At 39.8% G+C, this 21,476-nt stretch overlaps 1 protein-coding gene across 7 annotated transcripts in view; it reads right to left on the bottom strand.

Moving 5' to 3' along the window:
• Positions 1-21,476, bottom strand: part of LOC143037418 (oxysterol-binding protein-related protein 11-like) — a 174,189-nt gene that overhangs the window by 13,185 nt on the left and 139,528 nt on the right. For all 7 annotated transcript variants that reach the window (XM_076205570.1, XM_076205575.1, XM_076205576.1 and 4 more), the window contains one exon: positions 4,907-5,126. In XM_076205570.1, the coding sequence (XP_076061685.1) occupies positions 4,907-5,126 (220 nt within the window). The remainder of the gene's footprint in view (positions 1-4,906; positions 5,127-21,476) is intronic.

Raw genomic sequence — 21,476 nt, 5'->3', positions numbered from 1 at the left:
CCTTCTTCTCACAAACATACTGCATATCTCTTCCCTTTTACTCTCATCTGTACCACATCCACACACATTTAAAGACCTTAGGGTTCTGGTTGACAAACTCTTCCCAGACCCTATGCTTTTTTTTTTTTTTTTTTTTTTTCTTTTTCTTTAAGAATGCCTTTGGGGCTACATGGAGAAGGATGCCTAGTCCTATCCCCATCCTGTTTTTGTTGCCTTTTATGACTCAAATGGGAATATTTGGTGGCAGTATTCTTTTCTCCCACCATAGGGTTCAGAAAAAAAAAAAATAATAATAATAATAATAATAATAATAATAATATTCAGAGAAGTGGTTTAATGTAGTATTAAGAATGGGGGGACAGTCACAGTATTATAAAGTATCATCACTACTCTATGAACAGAGATTTCCTCTAACACAGACAAAATGATGTGTGGCTCTGGTTTATAGGGGCACCCCATATCCCTAAAGTATACTTCTGAGCAGTTTTTAACCCCACAATAACATGTAGCCAATACCCTAGACAAGGAATAATAATAATTATAATAACAACCATAATTGCCTTTTCCCCCTTGAAAGGGAGGTGGCCAGTCATGGCATGCATCCATCCTACACTCATTCCACACCCATTTGTTTTTCTTTTTATTTTGACTCCTTGTCGATGAAGGTTTATCCCCCCCCCCCCAACTGCCTGGGGCAAAACCAATGCAGCAAGACAGAACATCTCCAGAGCAGGGCCCAACAACCAATGATGGTTTACCCCCACCACTTTATAACATACTCCCCCTTTGTACACTCACAAGTAATTTGAGAAGACAAGGATAATTCCATTCACAATCACAATCCACTCGTACCTATCTACTGCCTTTGCCATTCCCTGCTCAACTTCTCCTTTTACCCATTTACACCTTTTAACTTCATTAAATTCATCCATCCATCCATTACATTCTTGGTCTTTCCTAATAGTTCACTCCATCCACTTCTGGCTTCCACACACTTTTTGCTATCCTTTTTTCCTTCTTTCTATAAACAATTGAATCTCAGATAATGAATGCCCCATTTCACAAACAACTTGGCTAACAAAGAGGTTTTGTGAAAAAAAAAATTTTTGATAAACAAGCAATTTTTCAGGGTACAACCATATGCATACGGATACACCTGTGTACACAATCCCACTGGCTCAGTAGTGCTTTGGCACATTTGTAATTCTTAATTCAATTTAAGAACAAGGTTCCACTGTACCTGAACTATCCCAGTATGATCAACCCTATCTACCAGCTTTCTTTCCACCCCTGATCTCTGCTTCACTTTCTCATTTCTCACTTTATTCATCCTTGTAACCCCCACTATAATTTTTAAATACTGTCTCAAACATGATTACACTCTGCTTCCTTCAAATTCCAAGTCTGTACTTTACACAGTGTCAGAGCATCAATCATGCATTTGTACAGTCTTCTCTTTCCATCTACTTCAAGATACCTAGTCTCTGTTAAAATTCTTTTATATTCAATTCCCCCTCCAGGACCATGACAAATATATTCAAGATAGGCCTAATTCCAAACATCTCCTCAAACAATCTGATATTTATTGTGTATTTGGCAACACCCTGGCCACTCCCTGAATTCCTGATATGTGAAATTTACCAGAGATCAGTTTTAGGCAGAGGAGGATGTTACCACTGATGTTGTTGGTCTAAGAATTCTCAGTTTTGGCCCCATGTCTTTCTATACTAATATATTCACCTGTTATATTTCTAGATGTCTGGTAAGTACTTGAATGATGCAGACAAGTAAAAAATATTATCTCTGATATAGGCAAAAACATCAATCTATAATAATTACGCAAGCATAACAAACATAGAATTGCAACGATCAATTGCCTCTAATCTCCAGATGCTGCCAATACTGACTCTCAGCCTCTTGCCAAGAAACCCATCCCAGGATAACCTAGAAAACTATCAAGGCAACTGATAAGCTTCAAAGCTAAGAAAAAATCCACAACTGCTTGAAACTGAGCTAGAAAGTTATATATAGCATTCTTGATATGTGCTGGAGATGGCCAACCAATCTTTGGTTGCAGGACTTGGTTTTCCTTTTGCATACTTGCCAAGAAATACCTCCCTACTGAAAGGATAAAGTAATTGAAATTTACCACAAAATTTCAGTATTGGGCTTCTGAAGACTGGTTCAAAGTTCTGTGGAATGATGAACCTGTGTTCAGTTGCACAAGAGTGTCAAGGGTGGGTGAGGATGCCACTTTGGTCAGCAAGTTCACTGCAAAAACAGTTAAACACCCTGATCATGTAATGATTTGGGATGTTTCAGTGGTCAACTTGGGCATGGAGGTCTTTTCTTCTAACCAAGAAATGTAACAATGAATTCTAAACATTACAATAAGGTCTTCATGTCCATAAGCTTCCTTTCTATGAAATCCACTCCCTCACTTTTTGTGGAGAAGAAATTCCAACAAGACAAGGAGTCCTGGTCTTGGAGTAGAAAAGAAACTCACCTAACTTGAATCCAATAGAGAAATGTTGGTCATACATGAAAAGAAAGCATCAAGAGTGTTACACAGGTTTTGTTCCTTGTCTTATCAACTTCCTGAACATAAATACATATACCAACAGTTTTTTCGCCCCTTACAAGGGAGGTAGCCAAAGTCAAAGGCATAAATCCACTCCTATCCATTTCATCTCCACATACTCCACTCCCATTCACTATTCCTCCCTCCCTCTTTTCCTGGCTCTACCTGGATGACAGGACATGCCTGCATCTCACCCACTGCCCTGGGTCAGAAGCAATGTAGCAAGACACAGCACATCCACAGCAAGGCCACTTCATTTAATTGGCAACCCCCTCTCCATCCCTTCATGCAGAAAAAGAGATGGGGAGAAATTCCTTTGGGCTGTATTAAAATATGATTCACACATATTCCCTCACACCCCAACCCCCTTCCATGCATCACAGCATCATCCATATGCAACCATTCTCCACTCATTCCTATCTTCTGTCTTCTCCCTTCCTTCCTCAACAGACATTCCTCTCTTTCCCAATACCCCTTTTACCCCATCCATCCATCTCATCCTTGGTTGCCCCCTCATGTTCACTCCCTCCACTTCTACCTTCCACAACTCTTTTACTAATCTTTCGTCACTCATTCTTTCCATTAGTCCAAACCATCCCAACACTCATCCTCTCTATCTCCTAACTCAGCCTGATCACCCGTTCATACAATCTCCTCTTAGCATTCATTTCCAAATGTCTATTTCTCATTACATTTTCTAATGTCCAAAGGCATTTACTTGTTTCTCTCAATCTACATTCTACCTCCACCTCCACTCTCCCTTTCCCACCACATTCGCATCCAAGTATCTAAAGCTATCCACTTCCTCCAGTCGCTCTCCCTTAATACTCACTTCCTATTTGCTCCCATCCTCTCCCCTTATACAGCTCATCATCTTACTTTTACCGACATTTATCTTCAACTTCCTTTCCCATACCTTCCCAAACTCAGTCACTAATTTCCTTAATCCCTCCTCTAATCCTGCTACAAGTGCAATGTCATCACCAAACAACTGGTTCATCTCCCACTTTTCTCCATATTCTTTAACCATTTCCAATTCCCAGCCCATTTACCTTGTGTTAACCTCTAACACAACCCCATCCATGTACAAATTGAACAGCCTAGGTGACATAACACATTCCTGGTGAGGTCCCACCTTTACCTCAAACAACTCACTCTCTCCAACTCTAATTCTAACACAGGCTCTACTACTCTCATAAAAACTCTTGACTGCTTGTTCCTCTCCTAATCCTCTCAATCAAAACCCTCCCATAAGCCTTTCCAACTACACTCAACAAACTGATCCCTCTGAAACTATTACACTCACACTTGTCCCCCTTTCCCTTGTAAAGTGGAACTATACATGCACTCCTCCAGTCCTTCACCACTCTACCCTCTTTTAGACAAACATTAAATAACCTCACCAGCCAGTTCACCATCATTGTACCTCCCTTTTTCAGACATTCTGCATAACACCCAACCCAGGTGCCTTACCTGCTCTCATCATCTTAACAACTGCCTTCACCTCATCTTTCCTTATTTCTCCTCCATTTTCCTCACTCATCACTGTCATTTTCTTGGTGCTTACCACTGCAACTATCCCTCCCTATTCTCCTTCACATTTAGCAACTCCCTAAAATACTCTGCCCATCTTCCTCTTACTACAGCCTCTTCAATCATCATCCCTCCTTCTGCACCTTTTACTTCTCTACTTGATTTGCCTCCCCTTCCTCTCTTAACTTCCTTCTAAATAATCTTTTCATTACTTTCAAAATCTTCTGTCATACTCTTACCCACATTTCACATCTACTCTCTTCTTTGCCTCCTTTTCCTTATGCTTCCTGTACATGGACACTGATTATTTCAAGGACCTTGCAGCATCTATGCCATGTAGACTCCAGAAGTTATAAAAGCTAAAGGAGATATTACTAAATATTAAAACAAGAAACTTGGATAATTATAATCCTGCTCCAATATAGGTTTCCTGCAGATCTGTATTTCTCATGTTATTTTTCATTCCCCCTGATATTTACTTGTTACCTTTACTCTATAATTTACAGTATGGGAAACAAGCAATTGTCTGGTGGTATGAAGTGTCACTAGAAACATATTTAGGGATAGACACAAAAAGTGTACAAAGAGGCGATTATGCAACATTAACCTTAATATACTTTATATGAACAACAAATTTGTTTTCATAATAATAATTGTGGTACAAATTTATCAACAAGCACATCAATACACAAAATACATGCAAAGCAACACCCACAAGAGAAGAGAGATGGGTGACATTCCCAGCCACCCTCCACTCCAAATCCCAACCTGGTATGCTACTGCTATACATACCTGATGAAATAATCCGGATGACCTAGGAAATCTGCAAACATTTCAAGTAAAGACCTCTTCTCCAGTATGAATGTTGGCAGGGTGACCCTTGTGAGGTCCATTCCAAGTCTCAGCTGGGAAATAATGTGCATGATGACACTCTTCTGACCTTCTTCTACATGACCCAGGTCACTCTCGAGAGCACCATCCTCAGGGTCACTCACCTCCGAGTCTGTATCAGCTTTGGAAAGAACAAATACCATCAAGTATGCACACAACATTGTTATCCCAAAAATTAGTATTCTAACTTAGCTGTTAATCATTTCCATACATTCATTTCACTCAATTTTGTTCCATAAACTCACTAGTGAATAACCCTTATCTAAATACTTTAACAGTTTCTCATCCCTGAAAGGATCACTTTAACAAGCTGACACATTTCAGCCAGTGAAGTCCCAAAGAAACCTCAATGGATCCTTTGGTGTCCCAGGTCCCTAGCTCAGACCTGTCATTTCCATGTCTAAATGTATGCTGCTACCTTTATATCCCAACTATCTAGAGCTAGGAGCGTGTCTAGATTGTAATTTTTCTCCACGAGGTTCAATGGCCTAAGAGAAAATTAAACATTTTCTCTTGTTCTCTTGGAGCCAAATCTGCCACCCAATTTCAACTCTCTTTCAGCATACTGGCTGACTCTTTAGGTTATGTTGTGGCTGTTCATTCTTGAGAGTCTACTGAAGGATCTTTGGTTTATCCCCCTGGGGGATGGTACAGCATTTGTATTTCACCACAGTAGCATCACAACATTGTCAGGCAAGGGCCAGACAATTCTATACAACTGTGGGCTAAACCCTTGGCTGAAGAGAAAGAAGAAACAAAATCTCCTCTGCTGTTGGCCACAAAAGTATCTATATGACGAGTCATGTTACATGGTGACATACTGAATTTTGTTCTAATGATAGGTGATTTTATTTACCAAAAGGATTGAAACTATCTCAGCAATTTTGACATGAAGACCTTAAAGACAGTTCTAGTTTATGTCAACTGATTCTATTCAGGTGAGGGGGTTCCAATACAACAAAGAAGTTGTGCCCACACAATGGTCTGTAATCAAGAAACTCACTGGGTTTCTAACACCATAATGTAGATTACAATAAATGTTTAAGCTATTCTGATCATTTCTATGATTAATCAAGTTCTTTACAGAGGCCATCCCAATGGAAAAACCACAGTACTGTTTGTGTTGTTTGAACTGTGATGGACTTGACTGTGGTTGCTTTGCAGAACCACATGTGGATGGAAGTAGGATGAAAGCCCAACATACTGCCAGACCTTTAATCATCTATAAGATCTGTGCTGACTAATCATCTTAGTAGGTAGACAGTACAGAGGAACCCAAAATAACTAAAATTCTGGGAGAAAAACGACTGTAGAATGGAGTCCCTCAAGGAGCAATACTTTCACCTATGATACTTAACCTATTTACAATCAATTTCCTAACACTAGATCCAGAACATGACAATAGTGCACTCACCTACACAGATAACCTGACAGTTATAACCCAGCAGAGACACTACAAAATAGCAGCTATAACCCCCCAAGCCTTCTTAGATAACCAAGAGCAATGAGTCTGAAATAACAGAATGGAGGCCTCACCCCATTTATATATATATATATATATATATATATATATATATATATATATAAATATATATATATATATATATATATATATATATATATATATATATATATATATATATATAGAGTTTAAATGTGTTTGAGATGAAATATCTGATAAATATGGTAAGGGTCACTAGGCTGGATAGAGTGAGAAAGCAGAGTGGGGTGGAAAAGGAGTTGGTATATAGGGTTGATGAGAGAGTATTGGGATGGTTTGTACACATGGAAAGAATGAGTGAAGGATGATTACGAAAAGAAGTGTGGAAAGCAGAGGTGGATGAAGTGAATAGGAGGGCTGACCAAGGATGAGATGGATGGATGGGGTAAAAGGGGCAGTGATAAAGAGGGGAAGTCTGTTGAGGAAGGGAGAAGAGAGATGATAGGAATGAGTGGAGAATGGTTGTGTGAGGATGATGCTGTGATGCATAGAAGAGTGTGTGTGAGGGATGGGGGATGGGGTTAGGGAGTATGTGTGAATAATATATATTTTGATGCAGCCTGTAGGTATTTCTCCCTGTCTTCTCTTTTTCTGTGTGAGGGGACAGAGAGGAGGGAGTTGCAATTAAATACAGCAGAATTGCTGTGGATATGCTGTATCTTGCTGCACTGCTTCTGGCCCAGGGCAATGGGTGAGATGCAGGGATGACCTGTCATCCAGGAGGAGCTAAGAAAAGAGGGAGGGAGGGGTGGTGAATGGGAGTGGAGTATGTGGGGATGAAATGCATGGGTGGGGATGAAATGCATGGGAGTGGATTTATGCCTTTGACTACCTCCCTTGTGAGTATGTGTATACACACACACACACACACATATACACGCTCATCGAAGCAACACCGCTCGTCGTCGCTCGTCGTCGCGCGACCAAGAAGGAGAGGATTTACGCTTAAAAAGGAAAACCTGGTTTGTACTGTAGGGGTGGGGAGTGAACGTGAGTGCCCGAAATGGTATCTATGCAGTGCTAGTTAATTGTGTTAACTCGAAATTAGCAAAAATGAATGAAAACGACTCGAAAGCCAGTTGCGAATCAGAGCCATCTGGAGGCAATCCACTGAAACGCGATGTAAACAATAAACAAAGCGCCGCGTGTTACGACAATGAATTCTTAGGGTTTGGTAAGTACGAAAGAAAGAACTTAAGTAGATTATTAGAGATAGAGAGAGAGATGAGCAAAAATAGGACTCGGTGGGAAAATGAAATCATGGACTTAAGAAAAGAGGTAATTGGTTTAATTGATTGTTTATCTAAGACTAACCACGAAATTTCTGACCTGAAAAAAGCTAACTTGGATCTTACAAACGAAATTAAAGAAATGAAAAGAGACATAAATGAACTGAAGAATGAAAATGAAAAGAAGAAAACTAATGATAATAATAGCGAAAATCTAAAGCAAGAAGTGAACAACAAATTCCAAGAATTGACACAAAAGATCGAAGAAAACTTAGGTGGGGACAGTATCCAGGAAATTAAAAAGTGGAAAGAAAATATTGAAAATAAAGAAATTGCTTTCAAAGAAATAGTCAAGCAGCAAATGCAAGATAATGCAAAAGACACAATCATTCAAGTGATTAACGAAAAAGCAAATTGGGTCAGGGACACAGTAGATAGGAAGAAATGTATTGTGGTTTATGGGCTTAAAGAAAAACAAGGATTGGCGAGGTACATGAGAGAAAAAGAAGAAAAAGAGACAGCAGTAGAAATCCTTAATGAAATTCAGGGGGGAGATAGTGATTCAGGCACAGACTTAGAAGAGACTTACAGAATTGGTCGCTATACTAAGGATAGGAATCGACCTCTAAAGATAAAACTAAGGTCACAAGTGGTAGTAGAAGACATATTTGAAAAAGTAGGTAACTTGGCAAAGAGTGAAAAATACAATAAGATATGGATAAAAAGAGAAATGAGTACTGAGGAATTAGAAAAAGAAAGGGCGCTAAGAGAAGAAGCAAAGGAAAAAAAACTTGAAATGATCGGAGACAGAATGCAAAGAATTCCAGTGGAGAGTAATAGACTTGAGATTAAGACAATGGCGCTTCAAAATGAACAAAACAAGGGAAGAAGAAACCAGGGAGAAGGAAGAAAATTAAAAGTGGCCTATACCAACATTGACGGACTAATTTCGGGACTGAACGAACTCAATGATTATCTGTTAGAAGCAAAACCAGACATAATGGGAATTGTAGAGACTAAACTAAGAGGTGAAATACCATCCACTGTTATCGGACAAGGTTTATACAACTACTGGATAAAAAACAGGGACAAGAAACAGGGAGGGGGAATCATGTTCTTGGCCAAGAAAGACCTAAAGGTGACAAAAATTGCAGAGGGCAAAGGTAATGCTGAATTGATCATGATAAAAGTCGAAGGCAAGAATATGAAAAGTAGAAAGTTTGTGGTGACTTATGTGCCTCCAAAAACAAGCGCTTGGAAAGAAATTGAACATAAAAAAATGCTAGATGACACAAGAAAATCACTCAATGAGATACTAATGGGTAAGGGTAATCTGGTAGTTATGGGGGACTTCAATTGCAAAGAAATTTGTTGGGACAGCATGACAGTGCAAGGAGGAGATGACTCGTGGGGCAATGTACTGCTAGATATGACCATGGAGTACACAATGACCCAATGGGTCCATGAAAACACAAGGTACAGAAATAATGAAGAGCCATCGAAACTAGATCTAATATTTACAACAGAGCCTGAAATAGTGCATAAAATCCAGTATGAGACACCAATTGGAAAGAGTGACCATGTACTCATCGAAACTATACTAAAGGAAGAAATAGACATAGAGAGGAACGAAAAGCATAGGAAAGGAAGACTGAGGTACAACAAAACAGACTTTACAAAACTAAAGACATTCTTCCGGAATGCAAACTGGGAAATATTTTACAGGGAAGAAACAGCAGTGGAAGAGAAATGGAATATATTGATGGAAAACTACAATGAAGGGGTAAACAGGCATGTACCAAGACAAAAGCGAGAGAGAGAGTACATTAAATGTTGGTTCAACAAAAGATGCAGTGAGGCAAAAGACAGAAGGGACAAAGCTTGGAAAAAGTGGAGAAAAGACAAAAAACAAAGCAAATGGCAAATTTATGTTAACTATAGAAATGAGTATGTTAATGTGAGAAGAGAGGAGAAAAGGAACCATGAGAAGGATATTATAGACAAATGCAAAGAGCAACCCAAACTATTCTATCGGTATGTGAATGGTAAACTTAAAAACAAACAGGAATTGGTGAAACTATGCCAAGGAAACATAGAATACACAGAAGATTTAGAGATGGCCGAAGTCATGAACAATCACTTTAAATCTGTTTTCACCAGAGAGAAAATACCGAATTGTGACATAGACAAAAACAAGAAATCTCCCCTCATGAATGAGTTTACAGCATCACTAAAGGAAATATCAGAACATTTATCAAGGCTGGATGTCAGAAAATCACATGGCCCGGACGGTATTGCAAATTGGATTCTAAAGGAGTGCAAAGAAGAACTAACAGACAAAATACACATCTTAATAAACAGCTCACTCAAAGAAGGAAAGATACCCGAGGACTGGAAAAACGCTAACATTGTACCAATACACAAAGGAGGAAACAAAGAAGAACCCACCAACTATAGGCCAGTATCACTAACAAGCACCATTGCCAAAATTTGTGAGAAAATAATCAAGAATAGATGGGTAAAACATCTGGAAGACAATGACATATTAAACCCAAGACAATTCGGATTCAGACAAGGAAGATCATGCTCCACAAACTTAATATGCTTTTACTCAAGACTAATAGACATAGTGCAAGAAAGAAATGGATGGGCTGATTGTGCATTCCTAGACTTGCAAAAAGCCTTTGACAAAGTACCACACAGAAAACTACTAAAAAAACTGGAACACATAGGAGGAATACAGGGAAACCTACTAAAATGGATAGAGGACTTTCTGACTGGTAGAAAGATGAGAGTAGTGCTCAGAGAAAAATATTCAGACTGGAAAGAGGTGATCAGTGGAGTACCGCAAGGATCTGTGCTGGCACCAATAATGTTTGCTATCTATATGAATGACATGGATGAGGACGTGAACTGCTACATGAGCTTCTTTGCCGATGACGCCAAACTGCTAAGGAAAATAGAAACTGATGAGGACTGTGAAGCACTGCAAGAAGACCTAAATAGGGTATGGAACTGGAGTCAGAAATGGGAAGTGGACTTTAATACTAAGAAGTGTAGCATAATGGAGTTTGGAAAAAGCAAAAACAGAATATCAGGAAAATATACAATTGGAACCAAAGAAGTAAAGAAAGTAGGATCCGAAAAAGATTTGGGAGTAATTATCACGAACGACTTGTCCTATGATATACAGATTAACAAAATTGTCGGGGAGACTTACAATTTGCTAAGATCAATAAAAGTGGCGTTTACATACTTGGACGAAGACATGATGAAAAAAATATTGGTTACATTGATAAGGCCTAGATTAGAGTATGCAGCGACATTGTGGTCCCCCAGTACCAAAAAGAACATAAAGAAAATAGAAAGAATCCAAAGAGCAGCTACAAAAATGGCACCTGCACTTGCAAACCTATCATACAAAGAGAGATTGGCTAAACTGGAGTTACCGACACTGGAGCAAAGAAGAGAGAGAGGTGACCTATTGACCATCTACAGAATCATGAAAGGCACAGAGGTACTCGATAGTGAGAACTTACTTAACTGGGACAAAAGAAACACAAGAGGACATGGAAAGAAAATAAAAAAACATAGCTATAGAAGAGAACTGAAGAAAAACAGTTTTCCTCATAGAGTTTTGGACACTTGGAACAAACTGGACAATGAAATAGTATGCGCAAAAACCATTCATGAGTTTAAAAACAAACTAGACACTGCAAGATACAAAGGCGGGACAACACGAGCATAGCTCCCCTTCCCGCAAAATACAACTAGGTAAATACAACTAGGTAAATATATATATACAGGTAATCCTCGTTTTACGCGGGTTCACATTACGCGATTTCACATTAAAGCGGTGTCCAAAACTAGGGGGTATTCCTCACATTACACAAATTCCTCAGAGTAACGCGAAATCCGGAAAGTTAAAATACGCGGGCTGCGATTTAGTTCCGTAAGGCAGCCGCTAGGTGACGCTAGCTGATTCCAGCCTCCGCATCCCTCTCGCCACCAAGCTCATTGTTTACCAACGCTTCGTTGTGTCAGCATCTCTGTGTTCATCAAATCATCAGTGTTCTTGTTTACCATGGCTCCCAAGCGCCCAGCGACATTTCCAGCCTGTGATGGTAGGCAGAAGAAAGCAAGGAAGACATTGACATTGGAGCAAAAGCTGGAAGTTCTGGACAGGTTAGATAAAGGGCAGAGAAACAATGTGATTGTGGCGGCAATGGGCCTCAGCCAAATCAGGAACGCCTCTACAAGCTAACAAGTCATCATATTCTCGCCCTATGGAGATGGAAAGGATGGAGAAGATGGTTGCAACTTGGATTGAGCATCAAAATAAGACTCGTGTGCTGGTTAGCTTGGCGCTGATTAAGGTGAAGGCGCTGTCTATTTATGACAGCATTGAAGGGGACAAGAAGCCTTTTTCTGCCAGCAACGGGTGGTTTAATAAATTTCAAAAAAGGCACAGTTTTCATAATTTGAAGTTGGTTGGGGAAGCTTCTTCAGCTGATGCTCGAGCTGCAGCCGAATTCCCAGAAGAGCTCAAGAAAATTATAGAAGACGGGAATTATTCATCAAAGCAAGTGTTCAACATCGACGAAACCGGCCTCTATTGGAAGAAACTACCCAACCGCACCTACATCTCCAAAGAGGAAGCTTCTGCCCCCGGATTCAAGGCATCTAAGGACCGCTTAACGCTGCTGTTGGGGGCCAATGCAGAGGGCGACTACAAACTCAAGCCAGCACTTGTGTATCACTCAGAGAATCCTCGAGCCCTCAAGGTAAGAGTTGTAAAACTAACCTTATTCCATGTTACCATTTTCTATGCAAAAGATTGTGCGAATGAATTTTTTAGACCGTATAAAATCTTACGTTTCTTTTTTTTTGGCCAGGGTTACGACAAGGCCTTTCTGCCAGTGTACTGGTACGCCAACTCGAAGGGCTGGATGACTGGGGCAGTGTTTGGCGATTATTTCAAGAATAAACTGCACAGGGAGCTGGAGGTGTACTGCAACAAAGAAAACATCCCCTTCAAGATCTTGTTGATTGTGGACAACGCGCCAAGTCACCCAGCATACCTGGCCGATATCAGCAACAACATCAAGATCGTGTTTTTACCGCCAAACACGACCTCGCTCATCCAGCCTTGTGACCAAGGGATAATCTCGACATTCAAGGCGTATTATCTACGTTCAACATTGGCGAACCTTGTGAAAGTGACGGAGCAACAAAACATCTCAGTCCGTGATTATTGGCGGCAGTTCACGGTAAAAGATGCTCTAACCTTCATCAAGGATTCGTGGAGTGAAGTGCCAACATCATGCTGCAATGGAGTCTGGAAAAAATTGTGTCCTCAATTCGTCCACGACTTCAAAGGATACAGCATAGACGACAATGTAGCCAAGGCCAACGTTAAAAGTCTGCGTCTAGCACAGCAAGTTGGCTTCGAGGATTTGGAAGAGGAGGACATCGACAACTTGCTTCAGTCTCACACACAAGAGCTCTCCAATGAAGATTTGTTTGACATCGAGAAAGAGAGAGTGAAAATGATGGAGGAGAAAGAGGAAGCAGCAGCAGCAGCAGCATCACCAGGACCACAGCGAGCCCTCACAGCTGCCAACTTGTCTGAGTGTATGGACTCGTTGATGCATGCAATGAGGGTCATAGAGGAGAATGATCCTAATGTCGAGAGGAGCAGCACCATCATACGACGTGTGATGGAGAACATGGCTTGCTATAATGCTATGTTAAAAGAAAAACAACAAAAGACAAAACAACAGCCGATCACAAACTTCTTCCGACAACGCACACCAAGTCAGCTAACCAGCGAATCGGAGACAGGCACCGAATCGGAGATGGACGCTCCCGATGACCCTGCCGCCCCTGCCTCACCACAAACATCACACACACACACCGAGTCCGATATAGCGCGCAGTGACACGTCAGGGGGTGAAGCCTAGTTAGGAATCTACAATAGTACACAGCGAGCGGTGAGTGTTGTGTTGTTGTCAGTATGGAAACGTGTGAGAGCAACATCTCAGCTTGCGGGATGGTTTCCTGACCCATGATTTTTTTCATTGTCCAAGGGTAATTTTATTTTCATAAAAGTAAAATAAAAATGAATGTAGAAAAAAACTTGAAAGAAATTTATTCATCCTTGAATCGCAATAAGCTGCCGCTACAACAAGTGCAGATCAGCAGAGGGACGCTACTTATCAAGGCGTAAAGGCCAATTAACCCGTGATCCCATATGTGGTGGTAAATCAACAACAACAAGGCAGGTCAGAGGTTATATGCTTAGCTCGTGGCTCAGCTGCAGGAAGGATTATGGTATTGGAAACACTTGTAACAGCAAAGTAGTGAGTTTAATTCCTCACATTACGCGAAATTCACATTACGCGCTGCCTTTTGGAACGCATCTAGCGCGTAAAGTGAGGACTACCTGTATATATACACACATACATACATATACCAAAGGCATTTTTCCCCCTTATAAAGGAGGTAGCCATAAAAAACAGGCATAAAAAACACTCCCACCCATTCCATCCCTATCACACTCCACTATCCTCCACCTACTTCCCTCCCTCCCATCTTGGCACCTCCTGGATGACTGGTCATCCCTGCATCGTGTCCACTGCCCTGGGTCAGAAGCAGTGTCGCAAGACACAGCACGTCTACAGCAAGGCTGCTTCATTGAATCAACAACCCCCCTCTCTGTCCCCTCATGCAGAAAAGGAGAAGACAGGGAGAAATCCATTTGGGCTGCATCAAATTTTTCTCACACATACTCCCTCACCCCCCATTCCCCACCCATTCCACCTCATGGATCACATCATCATCCATATACAACTATTCTTCATTCACCCCTGTCTTCTGTCCTCTCTCATCCTTCCTCAACAGACATTCCCCTCTTCCCCAAAGCCCCTTTTACCCCATCTATCCATCTCATCCTTGGTTGCCCCCTCATGTTCACTCCTTCCATATCTGCCTTCCACACCTCTTTTACTAGTTATTCCTCACTCTTTCTTTCCATGTGTCCAAACCATCCCAATATTGTTTCATCCACCCAATCTCCTAACTCCCTTTCCACCCCTGTTCTCCTCACCTCATTTTATAATATATATATATATATACGTATATATATATATATATATATATATATATATATATATATATATATATATATATATACACACACACACATATATATACATATATCTTCGTCTATATATATATATATATATATATATATATACATATACCAAAGGCTTTTTCCCCTTTACACGGGGGGTAGCCAAAAAGAAAAAGGCATAGAAATCACTCCCACCCATTTCATTTCCCATATATTCCACTCCTTTCCATCCTCCTCCCTCCCTCCTATCTTGGCACCTCCTGGATGACGGGTCATCCCTGCATCCTGTCCACTATATATATATATATATATATATATATATATATATATATATATATATATATATATAAACAGCCAAACCATTCCATTTGAAAAGAACCCTGACATTTTGGGCCATACTTTGAATATCATAACCTCCAGCCCATATGTATTTGAATACCAGTATACCTATAGCCTACTTTGAATAATATCATAACCTCCAACCCATATCTCTTTGAATACTAGTACACCTCTGGCCTGTAAGTCAAAGATATGACAATGAAAACCATCAATAAATTAAGCCTACTAAAACCATTCACAAGCATGGGCTTTAGACAACAGAAGGAAACTCTAATTACTGTCTACAACAGTTTGTAAGAACCAAACTCTACTACACTTCCACATCATGATTCCCAAAAAAATCAGCAAAATATATTTTTTACAAACCTTACAAAATAAACCATTGAAAGCATGAACATGTTGTTGTTGGGAACATGTGAATTACAGAGTAAGGAAAGCAAGTAAATGTTTGGGGGGAATGAAAGGCGTCACTCAGGTCAGGTCAATCTGGGGTAGCTGCTTCAAACAATGAGATGGCAAGTGGTTGTGTTTCAGTGATCAGTGCCAAAGAGGTACAATCTCTACAGAATAGAATTGTAGCCTTAGAGAGTACTGTTGACGGCCTTAAAGAGGAGAATCAAGTTAACACTTGAAGGCCCAAAACACAGACAACAAACCATGTTTGGAACCTGGGTGGAAAATGGCGACAAACAAAACACGGAGAGATGGTAAAAAGCCCTCACCAGGCCTACTTGATTGCAGAAACTCTTTTCAAGCTCTCGCTGGTCTATAAGAAGAAATGAAGAAGATGCAAGAGAAGAGTAGGGCAGTCACTCCCTGTCCACAGCTAAGATTTTGGTTGTAGGGGATAGCCTGGTGAGATATAATAGGGCCTTCTGTGACAAAGATAGGAAGCATAGGACGCAGGTGTGTTCCCCCCAGGGTAGGGATAGGTGATATTAGAGATAGGATAGAAGAGTGTATAGTCAGGGAAGGTGTGAAACCCATAGTTTCCTTGAGTGCTGGGGGAATGACATATGTAAGTTAGGGAGTGAGGAATTGTTTGAGCAGTTCGAAGATGTGCTAAATAAGATTAGGAATAAGGGAGGGGTTCCTGTTGTATGTGGAATCCTTCCGAGGCATAGAGTTGGAGGCATGTGGCATTCCAGGGCTATTGCAATGAATTGCAAGCTGGCAAAACATTGTAAGGCCAATGAATGGGCATTCCAGGGCTATTCCAATGAATTGCAAGCTGGCAAAACATTGTAAGGCCAATGGATGGGCATTTGTCGACAACTGGGATCACTTTTACAGCAAGAATCATCTATATACAAGGGACAGGGTGCACTTATCACCCAAAGGATTTCGGCTCTTTGCCTTGAGCAAGAAGTAGGCATCCTCCAGGATTATTTTGGGTAGATTACGTGGGAGTCGGTGGAAGCATTGAAATATAATTTGGGCAATAGAAACAGCTTAGAGAGGGATTGTGCAAAGAATCACCTAATCACTTAATTAGGTGGAGGGAGGATAAACTGAAAATTTACTATACAAACAGCAGAAGCATAATAAATAAAACTGATTTGTTGTGGGGTAAAGCATACATAAAGATTTTATATCATAGCTATTACTGAATCCTGGATCAATATGGCTGACAGACATTTCCTTCCAGAAATTGAGATAGAAGGATATAAGTTTTTTCACAAGGATGGGGTTGGCAGGAGTGGGGGAGTAGTACTTTTCATTAGAAATACAATAAATTGTATTATCAATAATTCGATAAAGGAAGAGGAGAGTACAGAATCTATTTGGGTGAAGATTGTAGGCAAGAATAAGAAACTCATTATTGGCATCCTATATAGGCCTCCTAACCTCAGCATTAAGCAGACTGATCCCCTGATTCAGGAAATTTGAAGGGTGTCCCTGTACAAAAACATTGTGATCATGGGAGATTTTAATTATAGAAACATTGACTGGGAAATTTTAGATCATGAAGTGCAAAATTTCTTAGATGTGGTGCAGAATGATTTCCTAAAACAAATGACTACCAATCCTTTGAGGGGAGATAATACTCTGGACTTACTTTTAACTAATAATGAACACCTAAAGAGAAACATAAAAGTGGGAGATAGCCTAGGCTCTAGTGACCATCAAGAAATAGGATTTAATATTATTTGGGAAGAATTAAATACTACAAATAACATTCAAGTACCGGACTTCAAGAGAGCCAATTTTGATGAGATGAGAAGGTATTTAAGACATTTGGTCCCTTACGAGATTGACCATGGGGGCTGTGATGGGGTAAGATACACGGTTGGTCTGGACATCATTAGCACGGCCAGGAGTCGGGTCATGGTGAGTAATATGTGTACTTTGGGTCAGGTCACTTACAACTGTGAGGTCAACAGCCTGGTCAACGATTTGGATGAAATGTACAGTAACCTAACAGTTTTATTATAAATGCACAAAACATATTTATTCCCCTCAAATCAATACAGAGGAATAGTAATACTCCCAAATGGATGACAGACAGGCTGAAATATGAGATCCGAATGAAAAGAGGACTTTATGCAATAATAAAAAATGGGGAAACACACCTTAGATCCAAATATAACAATATGGCTCAACTGGTTAAAAAGAATATGCACAGAGTGAAATGTAACTATGAAAGTAAGATTGCCAGACAAGCTAGATCCAACCCAAAGGGTTTCTTTCATCTCTACAGAACAAAAAATTAGGAAAGGATTGGCCCAATTAAAAACAATGGAAATGTCAAGATAGAATTAGAGGAAAAAATGAGCGAGGCGTTTAACAAATGTTTTCTCTCAGTGGGGATGAAGAAAGTAGACTAATATCTGCATTAGTTTGGTAGTAGTCAAACAGATTGAAAGACTTAAAGCTACAAAATCCCTGGCTCCTGATGAAACTTTTTCAAGTGCTTAAAGAGTGTAAATTTGAAATCTGCAACCAGTTAACAGAAATATTTAATAAGTCAGTAGACACTGGTATTGTGCCTATTGCTTGGGGGCAAGCAAATGTTGTTCCTGTTTTCAAAAAGGGAGACAAATCATCTATATGCAACTACAGATCAATCAGTTTGACATCAGTTATAGGTAAAATGCTTGATTAATAGTTAATAGATTCGGATCACATCAAGAGATAATTTGATTTGTGACTCACAACACGGTTTCTCCAAGGGTAAGTCATGTGTGACTAATCTATCTTTTTACACATTTATATAAGTCATCAGATAACAATGATAGTTACGATTTACCTTGACTTTAGCAAAGCATTTGACAATGTGCCCCACCAGAGACTACTAAGTAAAATCAAACCCCATGGCATAAGAGGAAAAGTGTTAGAATGGATTAGATCGATCAGTGACAGAAAACAGCAGGTCACCATAAATACTGTAAAATCCAAATGGGGGAGTGTTTTTAGTGGAGTTCCCCAGGACTCCATTTTGGGTCCCTTATAGTTCATTATGTGCATAAATGACTTGGACAATGGGATTAATAGTGATGTTTGTAAGTTTGTGGACAACACTAAAATAGTACACCTAATTAGGTCAGGAGACGATGCAGAGATTCTGCAAGATAATCTTAATAAATTGTTTACATGGTCGGTGAAATGGCAAATGGACTTCAATATCTCAAAGTGCAGCATATTAAACATAGGGCTACACAACCCCAAAAACAGATATAGCTTAGATAATGCGTTTTTAGATAAAACTGAACGCGAGAGAGACTTGGGAGTTCTAGTGAGTCCTGACCTTAAATCCAGGAAACAGTGCATTAACACCAGGAATGAAGCTGACAGAGCATTAGGTTTCACTGCTAGGACAGTTACTAATAGAAGTGCAGAAGTAATTATCAAACTCTATCTACCGTTAGTTAGACCCATCCTTCCAACTATGTGGTACAGTTTTGGTCTCCATCTGACAGAATGGACATCAATTCACTAGAATCAGTACAGAGAAGAATGACCAAAATGATACATAGGCTAAAAAATTTACCTTACGAGGAGAGGCTTAGGCACCTTAACTTACACTCTCTGAAAAGATGCAGAGTGTGGGGTGATCTAATAGAGGTGGTCAAGTACAGCAAAGGCTTTAAAAAGGGAGACACAAAGTCATCATATCAAGACAACAGGGCAGGGCTCTCAGTGATGGATTTAAATTGGACAAATTTAGGTTTAAGAAGAAAATAGGGAAGAATTGGTTTACTAATAGGGTAGTCAACAAATGGAATAGACTTAGTAACCATGTAGTGAGTGCTGAAACTATCGGTTGTTTTAAGACAACTTTATGGATGGGGATGACAGGTGGTAATGGACATGAAACTGCCAGATGTAGGCTTTATAGTCTCTTGCAGTCTCCTTCATTCTTATGTTCTGTTCTTATGTAATGAGGAATTTGTATCTGGGGATGAACACAAAGAGAAAAATTTACTAGGGCATGATCATGCCCAAAGCATTGTATGGAGCTGAAACTTGGAATTTAACAGAGGAAGAAAGAACGAACCTAAATTTTTTCCTATGAATTAAATTTGTTTTCCCTAGTTTTCTCTCTGTTTGTTGTTTATTAGACATATTTAATTGTTGCGGTATTTCTTTTTCTAGTTCTGTTAGTATTTTTGCTTTTTAGTTTATTTAATTTTTTTGGGGGTGGCTATCTCTAGTGTGTAGCTGGGATTATATTTTTTTGTTTAGCCTCTTGGAGTGTGTGTTTTGGTTTCCTTCTGGATGATCACTGGTATTTCAGCCACTGCTCTATATAAAGTTGGTAATTGGTCTATGCCAAAGGCTTTTTTCTCCATATCCTTTGTTTAATTTTGCCAATTTGCATTAATGTAGCTTATGCATGTTCTTTTTGTTTGTATGCAGGTTATATTTTAACTTTTACTGGGAAGTGGTTTGAGAGGAGGTCATGCATGATTTCCCATGTCATCTGAGTTTGTTGGGAGGGTGAGCATATTGGCAGGTCAGGGGATATTACTTGTTGGTTATGTTAAGGTTATCTACTGGGGTGGTTCATGGAGTTTCTTATATTTAAGTTAGAGAATTGTTCTCATATTTTAAGACCTCTTTGGTTTACTGTTAGCATATTAAGCCACATTGGGTTACATGTATTCAAATCACCTACCAGTATGTGGTTTGTTAAACAGTTCAGTGATTGGGGTTGTGGGATGTAACTTCAAGGGTTTGACGTAGTGGATAGTGTATATATATTAGTAATGTTGTAAGCTGTGGATGTGGTGGCCAAGACTGGAGGAAATTAACAAGATCTTTACAGTATTCCAGAGAACAGCAGAACAGATAGGCCTAAAATGCAATGAGCACAAAATGGAAATTATGAAACTAAGTAGAAATGGCAATTATATACCAGGGGCAGAGCAAGTTGGGTCACTAAGTGTGAAGAAAGTGGATAAGTTCAAGTATCTGGGATCCATTGTCAGTGAGAGAGATGAATTGGACATAGAAATAAATGAACAAATAGCTGTAGGAAACAGATGTTACCATGCCCTGGCATCTGTAATGAAGGGTCAGACCATCAGCAGAACTAAGATAAGAACATATAACATTGTAATAAAACCAATGGTCCTGTATGGATGCGAGACATGGACACTAACAAAAGAAAGGGAGAAGAGACTGGAAATTTTTGAAAACAATATCCTGTATATGATGAAGAAGGGAAATGGAGACAAAGACATATTAGGGAAATTAGAGATCAGACCAGATAACCGTATATTCAGGATGAAGTACAGGGAAGAAGAGCAAGATGGGCTGGACACTACATCCAAATGGAGGCAGACAGACTACCAACGAAGGTGATGGAAGGAGGAGTAGAGGGCAGATGACCATTAGGGAGACCCAGGTGCAGATGGATGGATGGAGTAAGGAAGGACATGGAAAGGGTGGCACCAAGAGAGGACTGGAAAGAATTGACAGAAGATAGAACCATCTGGAGAGGTATAATGAAACCAGTGACCTGACAACCAACAGAGTAAGAGTGCAAGCTGTTTTCTTTGTGTTTGGACTGACATTATTTTTGTTGTGGTGTCTTGTTAGCATTTGTTTGGTTTCCTTTGTTTTGTTGGAAAAGAGTGTGTCATTGTATATAAACATTATTAGTCCACTTTTGCAGTGAGTGCTGCTTCCCTTACTGTTCAGTGAGGGTAAGTAATGTGTGACTGTGGCGGTAGTTTGTTTTCTTGAATTAGAGTTATGAATGTGTTGTGTTCATGCTGGAAGTGAAGCAGTTCCGCTTGCTCATTTGTTTATTTATGATTC

This window comes from Oratosquilla oratoria, chromosome 22 (assembly GCF_046742065.1).
Source record: "Oratosquilla oratoria isolate Oo_2021 chromosome 22, ASM4674206v1, whole genome shotgun sequence".
Taxonomy (NCBI): Eukaryota; Metazoa; Arthropoda; class Malacostraca; order Stomatopoda; family Squillidae; genus Oratosquilla; species Oratosquilla oratoria.
The sequence above is the reverse complement of the archived record's forward strand: the minus strand, read 5'-3'. Positions and strand labels throughout refer to the sequence as shown.